The sequence below is a fragment of the Pseudorasbora parva genome, chromosome 19 (assembly GCF_024679245.1).
Source record: "Pseudorasbora parva isolate DD20220531a chromosome 19, ASM2467924v1, whole genome shotgun sequence".
Classification (NCBI taxonomy): Eukaryota; Metazoa; Chordata; class Actinopteri; order Cypriniformes; family Gobionidae; genus Pseudorasbora; species Pseudorasbora parva.
In genome coordinates this window covers 10,445,641-10,459,940 of record NC_090190.1, presented here as the reverse complement: position 1 = coordinate 10,459,940, position 14,300 = coordinate 10,445,641, and the positions used below count along the sequence as shown (strand labels likewise).

General features: G+C 42.2%; 1 protein-coding gene across 12 annotated transcripts in view; it reads right to left on the bottom strand.

The window, feature by feature from the left end:
- Positions 1 to 14,300, bottom strand: part of macf1a (microtubule actin crosslinking factor 1a) — a 185,197-nt gene that overhangs the window by 24,908 nt on the left and 145,989 nt on the right. For 11 of the 12 annotated variants that reach the window (XM_067426361.1, XM_067426350.1, XM_067426354.1 and 8 more), the window contains 9 exons: positions 3,571 to 3,732; positions 3,318 to 3,488; positions 2,944 to 3,110; positions 2,622 to 2,781; positions 1,850 to 2,176; positions 1,443 to 1,527; positions 1,134 to 1,360; positions 830 to 1,036; positions 132 to 359 (listed from right to left, as the gene is read on the bottom strand). In XM_067426361.1, coding sequence (XP_067282462.1) covers positions 132 to 359; positions 830 to 1,036; positions 1,134 to 1,360; positions 1,443 to 1,527; positions 1,850 to 2,176; positions 2,622 to 2,781; positions 2,944 to 3,110; positions 3,318 to 3,488; positions 3,571 to 3,732 — 1,734 coding nt within the window. The remainder of the gene's footprint in view (positions 1 to 131; positions 360 to 829; positions 1,037 to 1,133; positions 1,361 to 1,442; positions 1,528 to 1,849; positions 2,177 to 2,621; positions 2,782 to 2,943; positions 3,111 to 3,317; positions 3,489 to 3,570; positions 3,733 to 14,300) is intronic. The other variant, XM_067426358.1, reaches the window with a different exon arrangement.

The window sequence follows — 14,300 nt, the reverse complement described above, 5'->3', positions numbered from 1 at the left end:
ATCACCAGAAAATGCATGAGTCTCATCAGTTCAATTTTTCTAATCTAACCATTCGCAGAATAATAATTACTGTACATGGATTACTCTGCTCCCTCCCTCCCTCCCTCTCTCTTCCTTATTTTGTCTCTAACCTTTAGAGCCTCTCTCTGCTGTTCACTGCAGCTCTCCAGGATGTCCTCTCGTGTCTTAAGAAGTTGTTCCACGGTGTCTTTGTGACGGATGATGTCAATGTTAAAGGCTTTCTGCACCTGGAGCTGTGCCACAGTCACATCGGGCTCCAGACTCAGAGGCCCCAGAGACGCTAACTTCCTCTCTGTCTCTCCGACCCAGGTCAGCTCCGCATCAACTGCCTCCTCATACTGAAACAATAACACATATAAATACGCCGCCAAAAAAGAAGTGTGACAAAAATATTTACAAATTCAAGTAAGCATCATGGAAACAGCGTCCTAAATCAAAAATGTTAAATATTTATAATAATAAAATGTATACTCATATATACATTTATACTTTTTTGTAATAATATTTTAAAATATAACAAAAACAAAAAGCCAGAAATGTTAATATTATAAACAAATAATATAAAACTACATTCTAAAAGAAAATACCAGTGCTTGCAAGGCAGGGAAAGAATAATCATTAAGACCTAAATCTAATATTGTTAAGCAATAGTTCATGTATAATAATATTAATAATAATAATATTAGAGGTAATAGCAATATGGCAGGAAAATAATAATCCTAAAGTTTTAAATAAGTTTAAGTTTTGGTTGTGTGTTAATGAAACGCATAATATATACATATAATATTTGCAGCATTTGTTGCAGTACCTGCTGTGACCTTTGGATGGCAGCCTGCACTAACTGCACTCTCTGTGTGATGGTCTCATCTGCTTGGCGGTAACGCTGATTGGCATCAGCGACCAGGCGGTCCAGGCCTTCCCGTGCACGCCAGGGCACCAGATCCAGTAAAGCACTGCCTACTTCATTCACAGTGTCCAGAACTAACCTCTTCTCAGCGGACACGCACTTCAGCTCCTGAGGCAAAAGTACACATACATATATAGAATAGAATATATAGAATAAAATATAGGATAATGGATTCATGAACTTCTGAAAAAACAAACATCCTCACCCTCTGTCTGTCCTGATAGGCTGGCGCTGTGTCTGGCTCAACATTGTTAAGCTCCGCCTCCACACTATCCAACCATTGGTTGATGTCATCGTGTGAGCTAGCAAATCGTGTTGCCAACTGAAGGGCCTGTTCCAGAGTACGAAGGGCCTTGCTGCTGCCCGCTGTCATCTCTGCGTAACGGCTTTTGATACCATCTAACTTCTCCTGGATCAGCAGGACCTCCTCACCTGCCACAGAGATCAAACATGACCACAATCCACAGAGGAATTTGCTAATACATCAATGAACAGAGACTGGATGGTAAAGTACCAGTGGTTTGTTTAAGCAGAGCCTGTCCATTCTTAATGGCCTGGTCCACTGTCTTCTTCCTGCTGATAATCTCTTCATTGAGAGCCTGTATGGGAGCAGCAATAGAAACATTAACTCTGGAAATAATCCAAGGGAATTTTAAGTAAAGTAAAATTCAGAATACAGTCAACAATGTCTTTTAATTATTTTTCTTTGGGTGCTTTTCTCTGGTATATGCAATTAATTAGAATAATTAATCAGGATTTCATGGCTTTCATTTGATTAAAAGATTTGTGTATATAAAGTGCAACTCTGTCTTCAGTGAGTGACAGCTATTTTTTCAGAATAGGGCCACTTAGCTGTATTCATCTTCTCTGAAAACTGACGGTATTGTTGGTTCTGGGCTGCTATACCCTGCGAAATCGTACCAGTGTGTGTTTGTGTTGCTGCTCTAGTAGCTCCGGTTGATAACTCTGTACTGAGACCTCAGCCAGTCTCTGGGCCACCTCAGCTAGCCAGTTAAGGACTTCCACCTCTTCCTCTCCAAATAGCTGTGCATTGGCTAGGGCCTGCTCCAGCATGGCCTCTCTCCGTTCGCACCAATCACGGAGCTCCGTGTGCCCGTTGCGCACTGCCGCCACACGATCGCCCAGCCAATCTTGATCAGCCGCACAGCTAAGCGGGTGCAGTGATTGACTGAGACTCTCAAGATGGTCTACATCATTTTCCCGAGAGGACACCTCCTCTTGGAGAGCCTGGGATTATAGCCCATTAAAGAGGAGACGTGATTGAATGGGTCAAAGGAGAAAAAAAGACAAACAGGCAAACATAAACATACATGATGATGCAGAACAATGATAAATCATAATTAACGGATGCAAGCAAAAAAAAATTTTTTTTTTAATTCAACATGATGGGAACACAACCATAAAAAAAAGAAATCATGATGAAATGAAACTGAAAAAATGGAATGAACGTGGGCAGGATCACGACCAGAGAGCTGAAATCCGTGCTTTCTTAGATAACTGCACTCCTACTTGTCCATTTAAAACCACAGGAGACTGATAATCTGTTCTCTCCTCTGCATTTGTAGACAGTCTAATGATGCTCGAAACTTTGAAAAAACGCTTGCTAAAATGATCTTGGTTCAGCAGCAACAGTTCCGGGACACGTCGCTCCCAGGCGTTTTATATACTCTACCTTGTGCCTTACAATCTGCTGTGTGATTTTGGAGGTCTGGGTTCCCATTGGCTCAGCGGAGCTCAAACGTCGTTCTGTTGCACTTAACCACTCCCCGAGGGGCTCCACGGCCTCATGGAAATGCAGCGCTAACACCTGCAGCTCCTCTAGCTGCCGTTGCCTGAGGACGTGAGGTTAGGAGGAAATCTGTGTTATTTTCTTATTCTACTCTATTTTATGACCTTGTAAAGCAACCAAGTGATTGAATTCTGAGTAAGAGATTTGATTAAGAGGTTTTATGGTTGTGTCTGGGTGTCCGTAATGCTCTGATTATGGTGGTTACCTGGCGCTGGCCTTTTCCAGCAGGTTTGTCCATCTCTCTCCTAGGCTCTTAAGTTGTTTCTGGATTTTGTCTCTGTCTTGTGTCTCGGCCGTAGCAGCAATACGCTCTCCTTCTGCCCTGATCATCTCTACCGTCCCGCGGCGGTCATCCAGCAACCGTTGCAGCAGCTTATAAAAATATGAAGTACAGGTTAGTGACCTAAATTCATTTATTTTACATTATGTAGAAAGATAGATTAGTCTGATACAAAATAAAGGGATGCTAAAATCTATTAACATGACTGCAAAAATGTAGTGTAGGAAATAATAATATAATGCAAACCCCTTTTTAAATTGATTAAAATTAATTACATTCAAAATAAATTAAAATCTAACCTTCTGCTCTTGAATTTGTGCCTTGACAACACGATACTCAGCGGATGGAGGTTTCTGGTTGACTATGAGCTCCTCTGTGTCACTCAGCCAGCTCAAGAGTGGCTCTAGAGCATCTTGGAACTTCCCACAATGCAACAGGGCCTCCTGCAGCTGTGCGATTCTTTCAGCAACCTGTGAATAAAAGAAAAAAACTTTTTTAAATGAATTTCTCAGTCTATTAAGAAAACAGGTTATAAGATAGATGCAAGCTTACCCTCTTGTTGAGGGAGTTCCAGCGCAGGTTGGTGGTCTCCAAGTCATGTTCCAGGGCCTGAGTGTCTGTGTGTTTGGCTGCACTCTGGATAAGACCTTGACCCACAGCATTGACATGCTGCAGTTTAGGCTGAATGCTGTCAAACTGCTCCCTTTCCACTGCCTAAAGTTTAAGTGATAGAGAGGACAAGGGACTTGAGTAGTGCATAACCAACAAGCCTGTTATATTACTGGACATGTGCTATGATAGAATGTGTCTAAACAGGTCAAGGCTGTACAAACACAACAACATTATAATGGTGGCATGGCCATTTATAAATGGGGAAGCAGTTTTCAGCCCCCACATATTGACTGAAATTAAATCCAGAGCCTTGGCAGCAACATGGTACAGCTATATTTCTCCAACAGCCTAACACTACAGCTCTGACAGAATATTCAACCCAGTGGTTCCCCACAAAGAGTTTGCCAAATAGCCCTAACCAACACCATAACCTAGAAGTTTGAAGTCAACCTGAAACCAATTTTAGTTTTGTAATGTTCAACAAGAAAATGTCCTTATCGAATATATCTGGAATTAGTTAGTACTATATTTGATGAGGATAGAACAATGGATCACCAATAAAAAGCGATACACAATAAATAAGTGGCCTATAACTTCCGCTGCCTTGATTCACTGCAATCCACAACTCCTCTCTCCTGTAGCCTCAAGGGATAGTTAAGTTGCACACTCCAGAAACGCACCAGAAGATGTAGGAGGTCATCCAGGTGTATTACTGCCTACAGTTTTATGAATAATATGAATTCAAACATCTTACTCATTTTACATACCGTTTTCCACCTACTTTATTATAAGGAAGTAGGCATATTCAGATGCAGCATATTTTGTCTAAGGAAAGTGCAACATTATAATGCACAGTATGATAAATAGACATTGAAGATAAAAAAAAAGTGCTATTAAATTATTAGTATTTTTAAATATTAATATTAGTTTTACGGGATAGCAAAAGAAATCGAACTGTGAATCTAAGGGAAATGAGCGTGCACAATGAAATAAAATCCAGCATCCTTTGTCTGTGTATATTTAGGTGCTTCGCGGCTGAGGGTGTGTTAGTTTGTTTGCAGTTGCCTTATTGCAAGGGGCTTCATTCCTGCTTCAAACAGGATGCCTGTCTGCCTTAAAACAATGAGCTACAGCTTCAACCTGCTCCACCCTCTCGTCGACAGTATGCGGCCGTGGAAGCTTACGCGTCTGCTCAATGAAGAGTGTTCAGTCCCCTTTTGTCTTAATATATCCTGTCTAACATTATCCTGAATCCATCATCTAGGCCTCCTCCTCTTTACCCACAGTGTGTAAACTTGGAGGCATTTCCCGTTTTTAATCCTGATCATTCATCACATGTGGCACTTTTCACCCACCAGCACAGAAATAACATCATTCATCGCAATCCACAACTCATGTGGCTAAATCCAAGGGAGAGCAGTTAATTATTTCATAGACAAATATATATCTACATGTTTGTGCTATGATTAATAATTAACAACAGTAAGAGAGGGAATTTAGTTTGTCAGAACTATAAAATCTAAACAAAGAAGCACATATTTACACATAAGTAGGACGTAGCTATACATATCCATACAACAACAACAGAAAGAGGTCAGCACAAACAACAATCTCTCTTCTCTTTACTCATTCTCTCAGAGTGTTTGACTCTTGTAATGCAGGCCTCTGGAAAATATCTAGGATGCCTATCATTCCACTCAAATGCTCTCAACCAATCTGGCCAGCAGACTGGTCACATGCACACATACAAATACAGGACTGCTTCACACTTATCTCTCCAGCACTCTCTTTCTCTTTTGTCACCAGACTTTAAACTCTTTTGTTTCTCAATCGAACCCCCACAGATCACTTTTAGCTACTGGCAGCGCGCCATTTTGCCGCCAACCTACAACATCACCACCATTGGAGTCTTTTGTTTCTCCCTCTTCATTTCAAACCACAACTCTACTCTGCCTAAGCGGGTATGCCCACATTTCACTAAAGAAAATATTATAATAGCTGGCTAGGAGTTAACCGCTTTATACCCCACACACCATGTGCTGATTTTTGCTGAGCTTTCTAAACCTTGTTCTGTGTCTGAAAGCATCACAAGAAATTAATTATGGTTCCTTTTTTTTTTTTTTTTTCCTGAAGGCAAGATAAAATCAATAAGACAGAATTATAGTACCAGTCAAAAGTTTGGACAGACACAAATTAATGTATTTTCTCATGACCCTAAAGTTCTTAAATTGTGTCTATGTATGAATTTCATACAAAACTATTGAGTTTTTGTAGCCTAGAAATCTAGACGCACCCTAGCGGCAGCAAATCTAATCTGCCCGCGAGTGTCGTCTAGCAACTCTCAATACCCTTCTGAGCTGTATTCCCCTAACTCTTGCCAGGCCAATCACATCGTGTATAGAGTCGGTGGGCGGGACCATAATTACGACGGCTGAGTTGCGTTTGCATGCTTCTAGTTAACACAGAAACTGGCGAATGGCGGTCTTTCGAATCAGCTCTGACCACGAATCTAGAAGACTTGGAGTTAAGCTTTTCTCTGAGAAAAGGACAAAGAACGGCACTGAAGTCATTCTTAAAAAGGGAAGATGTGTTCTGAGTTTTGCCGACCGAATACGGCGATTGTTTAATCTATCAATGAGCTCTGTTTCACCTTCGTTGCTCTGGTAGGTGTAGCGCTATCCTATCGCGTGCAGAGGGATTTTGAAAGACAACCGTTTATCCCGCCCCTCAGATTGAGCCCTGTCTATGGTGAGTTTCCAGACCAAACATCTTGATGTGGGTCTGGCTTGTCAGGCTAGAGTTTTAGATGAATGAGTCAGAATACAACAGCTTTGATAACCACCATATATTTCACTGCATATTTCCCATACTTACATTTGCATTATTTCATACTTTTGATTACTTTATTTTTAATATTTTGAAGTGTGGTCAAACTTCTTCCTGGTATTTTACTTAAATTTGTTGCTTAATGGAAATAAATAAATGTTACAGATATGATTTCATAGACATTTCAAGGTAATATTTTTTTTTTCAAGTGCTACAAATGTAGCGCCAATATGCTACAAATGTAGCATCGTCTATGCTACATTTGTAGCACATTTAAAACATTTTTTACCTTGAACAAGGCTTGGAATTCTTATTTGCATAAAACTCTAAGCATAACCTTAAGAAATCTATAGTAAATTTGAAAAATGACATCTTTTCTTGAGGGACAAGAGGAAATCATCCTAAATGCAACATTTCAGGACTTGATATCACAGGAAATCACAAGAACATATTTCTTTCACATCAATGAAATCATAGCCTTAAGCAACTTACTTGTTAAAGAGACTTTTCAAAACACTCTCTCCAGTTCTACTCTTCCTGTCTTTGCTTTCACCTCCTGTGTTTTTCCGGTCTCTCAGCCCCTCAACTCTCGTTACCCCCGTTTCCTTTTCAGAGGACTTTAAATGACTACATTTTATCTGACCCAAATGTTATAACAAGGAAATAATTCACATGGTTCCATTAATACATACTGAACAAATAAAGTTTAAAAACAGTCAATGAGTTTACAGCATAAACTTGCTTGACTTCTTTGTTATGCCCGTTGTTGTGCCGACAGGGCCACTGGGTTCGTTCAAACTCTTTTGTTTGTAACAGTCTTTAATCACAGGTGTTTCCCGCACTGTCTTTCAATGCCATCATAATCCAAACAATCAAATATACCCGCTGTTACCATATGCCATAACATCAGTGCTCACTCCCACCCTGATTGCGCTTCCCTTTCCACTGTGCATATCAGTTAGTGCATTTGTTTACCTGACCGTCTCTGAAACTCTAACCTGGACAGACTCAAATATGAGTGTGGGTTTTAGATACTACGTCAGACGTTTCTTCTGACGCCTCTTATTGCTCATGCAGCTCTTGTTTTGAGTACTACCAGGTGTTCTGCCATAGAGACTCTTTGTTCATTCATGATCAGGCTGTTGCAAAATCGTCTAACTTTACCCTCCAAATCAGCACCCATTGCAAGCGTGCAATTTCACTGGAGACAGCCCGTAACAGAGAGCAGCTCCAAAAGATTACAAAGATCTTTCATGAGGTATGTGGTTGACTACCTCAACTTTGGGCATTGCGGGGGCGAGTGTCTGGCCCTGCATTGATAGGACTGACATGTCCTTATCATCTATTTATATTTCCAACAGCTTTTCTTTCTCACTTCTTTATCTCAATTACAGCACCATCAGACTGCAGCTCGGAAGAAAAGAGGGGGATTGGGTGGGAAGAGATATTGATTTAGTTTGGCACCGGACGACAGTCACCCCTGAAATCCGTCATTGTGTTCTACTCTTTTTATTTTTTTAACCCAACCAAGTTTATATAAAATTTTCTAACTGATGCTGTTCTGTCCCTAAGTTGCAATAATCCTCTCTTCCCAAATCCAGCCTGACAGGGTTCCTGCATCTGATTACACTTGAAGAGACAGGGGTTTTGAGAGTGACCATGCAGAAAAGCAGATTTGGCCCAGGCAGAGGGTTAAATGAGATGTGGATGATCAGTCAGGCTGATAGTAATGCAATAACCATCCAGAGAGCTTAAGAACTAACAGGGAGTCTCTCAGCCACCCGCCACTGTCACTGTGAAACAGAGCAGACACAGGTCTTGTCACAACAGCCAAGAGAGAATGTCAAGCGCACACTCACATTATGTCAAGAGATCTAAGATATATTTACAAAAAAAAACATTCCTGTCTGCTTTTTGATTCCTAAATCTTATTCCAACACATACACAGTGTGCTCACTTAGACAAAGCAGTGCTCAAACATGCAGAAAAAAGCAAACATGCAAATGTGTGCACAAACCCATTTGCCTGTAACCAAACACACAACCGACCACTGGGGTTTAACTACTTTGGAGGAAGCATGCTTTTTTTTTTTTTTTAACTCAACAAGCTTGTTTGTCTTCATGTGATCCCCACTGCAAAACACAAAGAATCCCAGGATACATACACCCACACTATGCGACTGAAGACATTTTCAGAAAATAGTGTTTATAAGTATTACAATTAAAAACATTGATTAGCCTAAACCTAAAGAAGTTTGTGTTTGGGTCCCCATGAACAAAAACACACACATCACTTCAAACTAAACAAACACACTATTAAAGACCGGAAGGACCCATGAAAGGATATGCTTCCAATGATATATTATTAAATATTGTTTAATCAGTCAATCAACATGCAGAATACAGTTTGAGAATTACTGCTCTAAAGTTTTTTTCTTCTGTTCACCAAAACTGGACCCGCTGGTTTAGAATAGTCAACCTATAAAATAACAATTACCTTTGCACTGACCACCTAAAACAATAAACTTAAGGAAGGTTCTTTACCTTTGTGTCTAAATCAAGGTCGTGTTTTAAAGGTGAGATTTCTTCCACAGATCTTGCTTCACAGGTGGCCTCACAGTCATTGTCACATGATTCCACACTCTCCTGAGAGCTTGTCTGATTCTCTGCCTCGTTAAAAAGACCATGTAAAAGGCCTGGCTCTAGTTGCTCCCATTGGTCCCTCTGTTGGTGCACAGTGTCTAAGCCTGATCCATCTGAGTCCCATTCACTATCCCCAGTCATTGATCCAAGTACAAAGTCAACACCTGATCGGGTCTCCTCTGACTCTGAGTCTAAATCCTGACAGTCTTCACAAGCAGAGCCCCCATCAAACACAAGCCGCTCAGGGGCTGCCAGGTAAACAAAACTATCGGAAGAGAGAAATGCCCCTTCCTCTGGCTCAGGGCAGCATTTTGGGAAGGGGCTCGGAGGAGCTGATTCCACTGAAGGAGATGGGGGACAATCCTGATGATACTGAGCGGGCACAGCCACAGCTAAATAAACAAAACTGTCTGTTGCAACAAAAGCATCACCATCTTTGCTTTCAAGTCCTGCTGTTCTCGACTCATGTTTAGTGGTAGTCATGTTTAGGGGCAGAGGGGAAGGTGGAGCAGATTCAATGCTGATATTGGGAGAGTCTAACTGTGGGTATGAGACATCTGATTTTGGTGTACTTGTTGTTCCCTGAACAGCGTCTGTTACATCCCACTCATGTGATGACACCTCCTCTTGAGCAAATACTTCCATGGAGACTGAAATATCTTCTTTCTCTGATTTTAAAGAAGCCCCCTCTTGGTCAGGGTTCATTTCCATAGTTACTTCAGCAGGCTCAGAGGAAACTGCATCCTCATGAGAGACAGTCTCACAGTGACTGTTCCTAACTTTACTTTCTGCCTTATCTTCCAAAATGGAGTCCTCTGGAGACTGGTAAAAACTCTCCTCAATTTCTACCCCTTCCAAATCAGTTATAAAGATGCCAAGATTCATATTACATTCAACATCTGCATTCAAATTCTCTGGGGGGGAAAGTCCATGTTGTAAGGGGATATGAATGTCAGATGTCTCATCTTGTTTCTTTACCTCCTCATCCTCTTGCTGTTCATGATCTGATAAAGCTCCGCTGCCTAAATCTGAATCACTCTCTGGTCGCTCACAGCTCACAGTCTGAATTGTATCAGATGGAACAGTCCTATCTTGGTGTGAGGTTTGAATACCACTTGATTCAGAATCTAAAGCATCAGCATCAGCTGTAAATGAAGTATAATCTTGATCATGGTTACAGCTTTCACTATTACAGGGAAGACATATTTTCAGTTGGTCTTGGCTTTGGTCAATATCATCAAGAGGAAAGCAGCTTTGCGTACATTCTGGTGAGTTTCGATTAATTTGTGTTACACATGGCTCAGTCTGATCTGTGTGCTCTACATGATATGTGACATCATGTGATGACATCACCACACAATCTGCATCATGCAGCTCTGTGATGTCACGTTCATGTCTGGTATCAGCTTGATCAATTATCACTTCAAGCAGGTTGTCACAGGTATATTCTGAGTATGAAGAAGTGTGAGAAAGATCCCTCTTCTCAGACACAGATTTGCCACTGTCTTCTTCCAAACACTGCCTTTCCAGCTCAAGAAAGAGTTCATCTGATCCTGCCTCTGAGCTGGGGCAGGGGGACGCACTAGGGCCCTCTGAGCCTCCAAATCCTACAGGTGGTGTCAAAAGGGGCCAGTGGCCTGAGGATGCAAGTTGTTGCGTTTCCCAGTCTTGTAACTGTGATTCCTCCTCTTCTACCTCCCAAGATAAACCACTTGTTTCACTGCTCTCTAGTTTCAACACTACTTGCCAATTTCTCTCCTCCATCTCCAGTCTCTCCTCTTTTTCTTTTTTTTCTTGCTCGTTATCCATGTCATCCTCCTCCTCTAACTCCTCCAAGATTCTGCGTTCATCTTCTTCAAAGCAAAGTTCAGAGGCCGTCTTCTCTCTTAGTCCACCAGTAGGAGGTGGCCAGCCCAACAGACCATCCTCACCACCTTCCTGACTGATACAGGGAGACAGGGGCAAACCCCCATAATTAAGTCCCTCTCCTTCTTGCAGAAAAGGTGATGGAGGATCCAACAGGTACAATGATTCCTCATCACTCTCCTCACCAAGAACTGGGGGCAGTGGGGGCAGGATAGGGAGAACCCTTCCATGCCCCAGTGACCTTTTACTACCCCTCATACTGCGGGGCCATGTACGGGCTTTAGTGGGGGGACAAAATACTGGTTTGGGAGGTATTAGTGGAACAGTGTCTTGGTCATGTTCCAGTAGCGGTGAGTCGCTGTCATTATCAGACGTTCTAGCTGCAGTAGTATCCCAGATTTGTGGTGGTTCTTCTGACACACTTCTAACACACATTGGGGCTGGAGTATGTTTACTCTGCTCACCTCTATTTCTCTTATCCTGTTGAGAGATACTAGGACTAGGTTGTGGAGTGTCCGGCTGAGCAAAAGTAGTAGTCTCTGAGGGTGGTTCTTTTGAGGGAGAGTGGAGAGCAGTAGCAAGTTTGTGGGAGTGCAGTTGGAGGGGCTGTTTTTGCCTGAGTGGATGAGGAAGATGAGATGGAATCGGGCTAACAGTGGGAGTGAAAGAAGGAGAGCTAGAGACAGGTGGAGTTTGAGGACCTCCAGATGAGACAGGGGAGGGTGAGAAAGGTGGTGCCAAAGGTGGTGATGATGTAGAAGGAATAGACGAGGCTAGTAAAGATGGCACAGGATGGTGAGGAGAAACTGGGATTCCAGCCCCAGATAGACGTTTCTCTCCACTCTCTCCAGGTGAAAGCTCTAAACGTTCTGCAAACTCAGGGTAAGTAGGGGGCATAAAGGCTTTCCAGGAGCGCCGATTTGGATTGTCCTTCTTGTCACCACCCTGATGCCGCCTTTTGGTCACAACAGCTGCCCCAACGGCAGCTGAATTTGACGCAGGAATAACCACTCCAGAGCCGACTCCTCCGACAGGTGACATACTTTGAGGGTCACCGGTGAGTTTTAGAGCATCAAAAATAACTCTTTCATCCAGCTTTTTCACACCTGCATCTGCTGGCCCTCCTCGTGCAACAAATACTCCACCTATGTCGACTCCCAAAGTCCCATTGCTGGAGAGTGTACTTCCCTCACCACCCCCTGAGCCCAGAGTGCTGCGTGAAGGCTGGCTGAGCTTTGAGCCTTGATCAATCTGCTCATTGATGCGCATGGTGTCATAAATTGAGCGCTGTGGTACATAGCAGTCCTCAATGTATGCCTCCTCATCATCGCCCTTCCCAAGGCACCTGGGGTTCTGCCGCAAGCAGTCCGGGCGGCTCAGAGGTTTTCCCATCCCAAACTACAGCGCCCTCAAGGGGCTGAGATGGGATGGCTACTATTCCACAAACAAAGCCTGCAGTGAGTATTAGTGAGGTTCTGAACATACACAAAGTCATGCACTGAATTCTCAGTATACAGTGTTTTATGATGCTTAACATTCAGCATAAATGTCCAAGTAAGAATAGCTCTTGATTCAGAGCTACATGTCGGCATCTGCACGTGCAATGCTAAAATGCATTAGAATGGTCTCTTTTGCATGGACAAATCTGTGCAGCAACATATTAAATATTAAGAAAAATATGCAAAAGGCTGTAAAGAGTCTGAGTGAGACATCCAAAACCCACAACAGGATAATAACATCCCTTATAGAGAATATTCCTTTGTTTCCCTTTTGAACAGCTGAGTCTTAAACTCTCAAAATAAGGGCAAAATCCAAAATCCTTTCCTTCCTTAGTGTTGCTTCCTCTCGACTCTCCTTCCTGCTGCCACAACAGGAAAAATCAATGCAGGGCTTCAGCTACTTTCACCATCTCCAAGAGGAGCAGCCAAAGCTGTTTGAGGCTCCTTTTAAGGTGAGATCTCCACACTCTGTTACATAAAACTGAGTTTGGCAAAGAAAAACAAAAAGTGCCAGTCAGGAGATTTTGTCTCTCATCTCTCTTTTCTTCTAAGAACATAACGTAATAGACATAATTCCTCAAAAGTATTTCCAAAAACAAGGCATCTTGAAAAAAGAAAAAAAAGCCTGTAAACTTACTTGATAAAAATATTTAAAGAAACAATCATAAAAACCATAACAGACTCAATCTTTCAACAGTCCTACCAGTGTTCCTGCTGTGTATTCTTTATCAATTTCTGCTTCCTCTTTTTAATCCTATAATGAAGCATTAATAGAGCATGTCAGGAAGAGAAGCCATCTGTGCCTGAAAAACCTCATCCTTCTCTTTTATCTTGTCCTGTTCAGCAGACAGAGCACAAGGGATTGAAATCAATGAAATCCAACGCTCTTTGTGACATGTTCATTTCATATTTAAAGTAAAAAAGACGTTCTTCATAAATAAAAAAACACCAAAAAACGGCAATCTCATTCAGAGATTGGGGGTGGGGGGGAATCCATGGGTCCAAAAGGTGTCTGTGTCCAGAAGGGTTGAGGGTATGTAGATCCAATGAGTCCAGTGCAGCCGGCGAAAGAGTAGAGAGTCAAGGGACTGTATCCAGAAGGCAGAGACCCAGACAGAGCTTCATTCCAAGTGCTGCCTTGCACTTCAGGCACTGTGATTTCCAGACAATCCCCGGACACACTCCCTGTTCTCTTATTTTCTTCTTTCACTACTCCAAACACAAAAGCTCAGCTAGGCTCCACGCAAGTTCTCTCTCTTCTTTTCTCTGATTTCTTCTTGTGCAGACTTTCTTTCTCATACACATTCTCTGTCTGTTCTAAAGCCACGACACAGCTGAAATGGTTTGCAGCTGCTAAAAAAATCTCCCAGTTTTCCTCTTTCGTTCACTCCCCCTTTCTCTCTCACACACACTCTCGTCTCTCTTTTTTTCTCTTGCTCGCTCTCTCTCTTCTTTCTCTCTCCCTCTCTGTTTTTGTTTGAATCCAGCTCCGTTTGTTCTGTTTCCTGCTATGGTATTAAAACACAGGAAGTGGTCTAATCATGCCGGTTTCCCCTTCCAAAAAAACATGCGAGACAAGGCTAGAGGAGAGAGCCCAAGATAAAGTGAGTGGGAGGAGGGACCATGGAGTCAGTGGGAGTGACCAATCTGGGGATCTGCTGCGTTTTTGCAGAATCACTGGATAACAGGAGCAGCTTATCGCATACTAAGCTCTATATAAATCATCTATGTAAATGAAGCAGTATTGAAGAAGAGGGGCTACATGCTCTCACTAAGAGTTTTCTTCTCTCATGTGTACAGTGAGCTTCAATGAGTCAACTAAGTGAATGATAAAGCT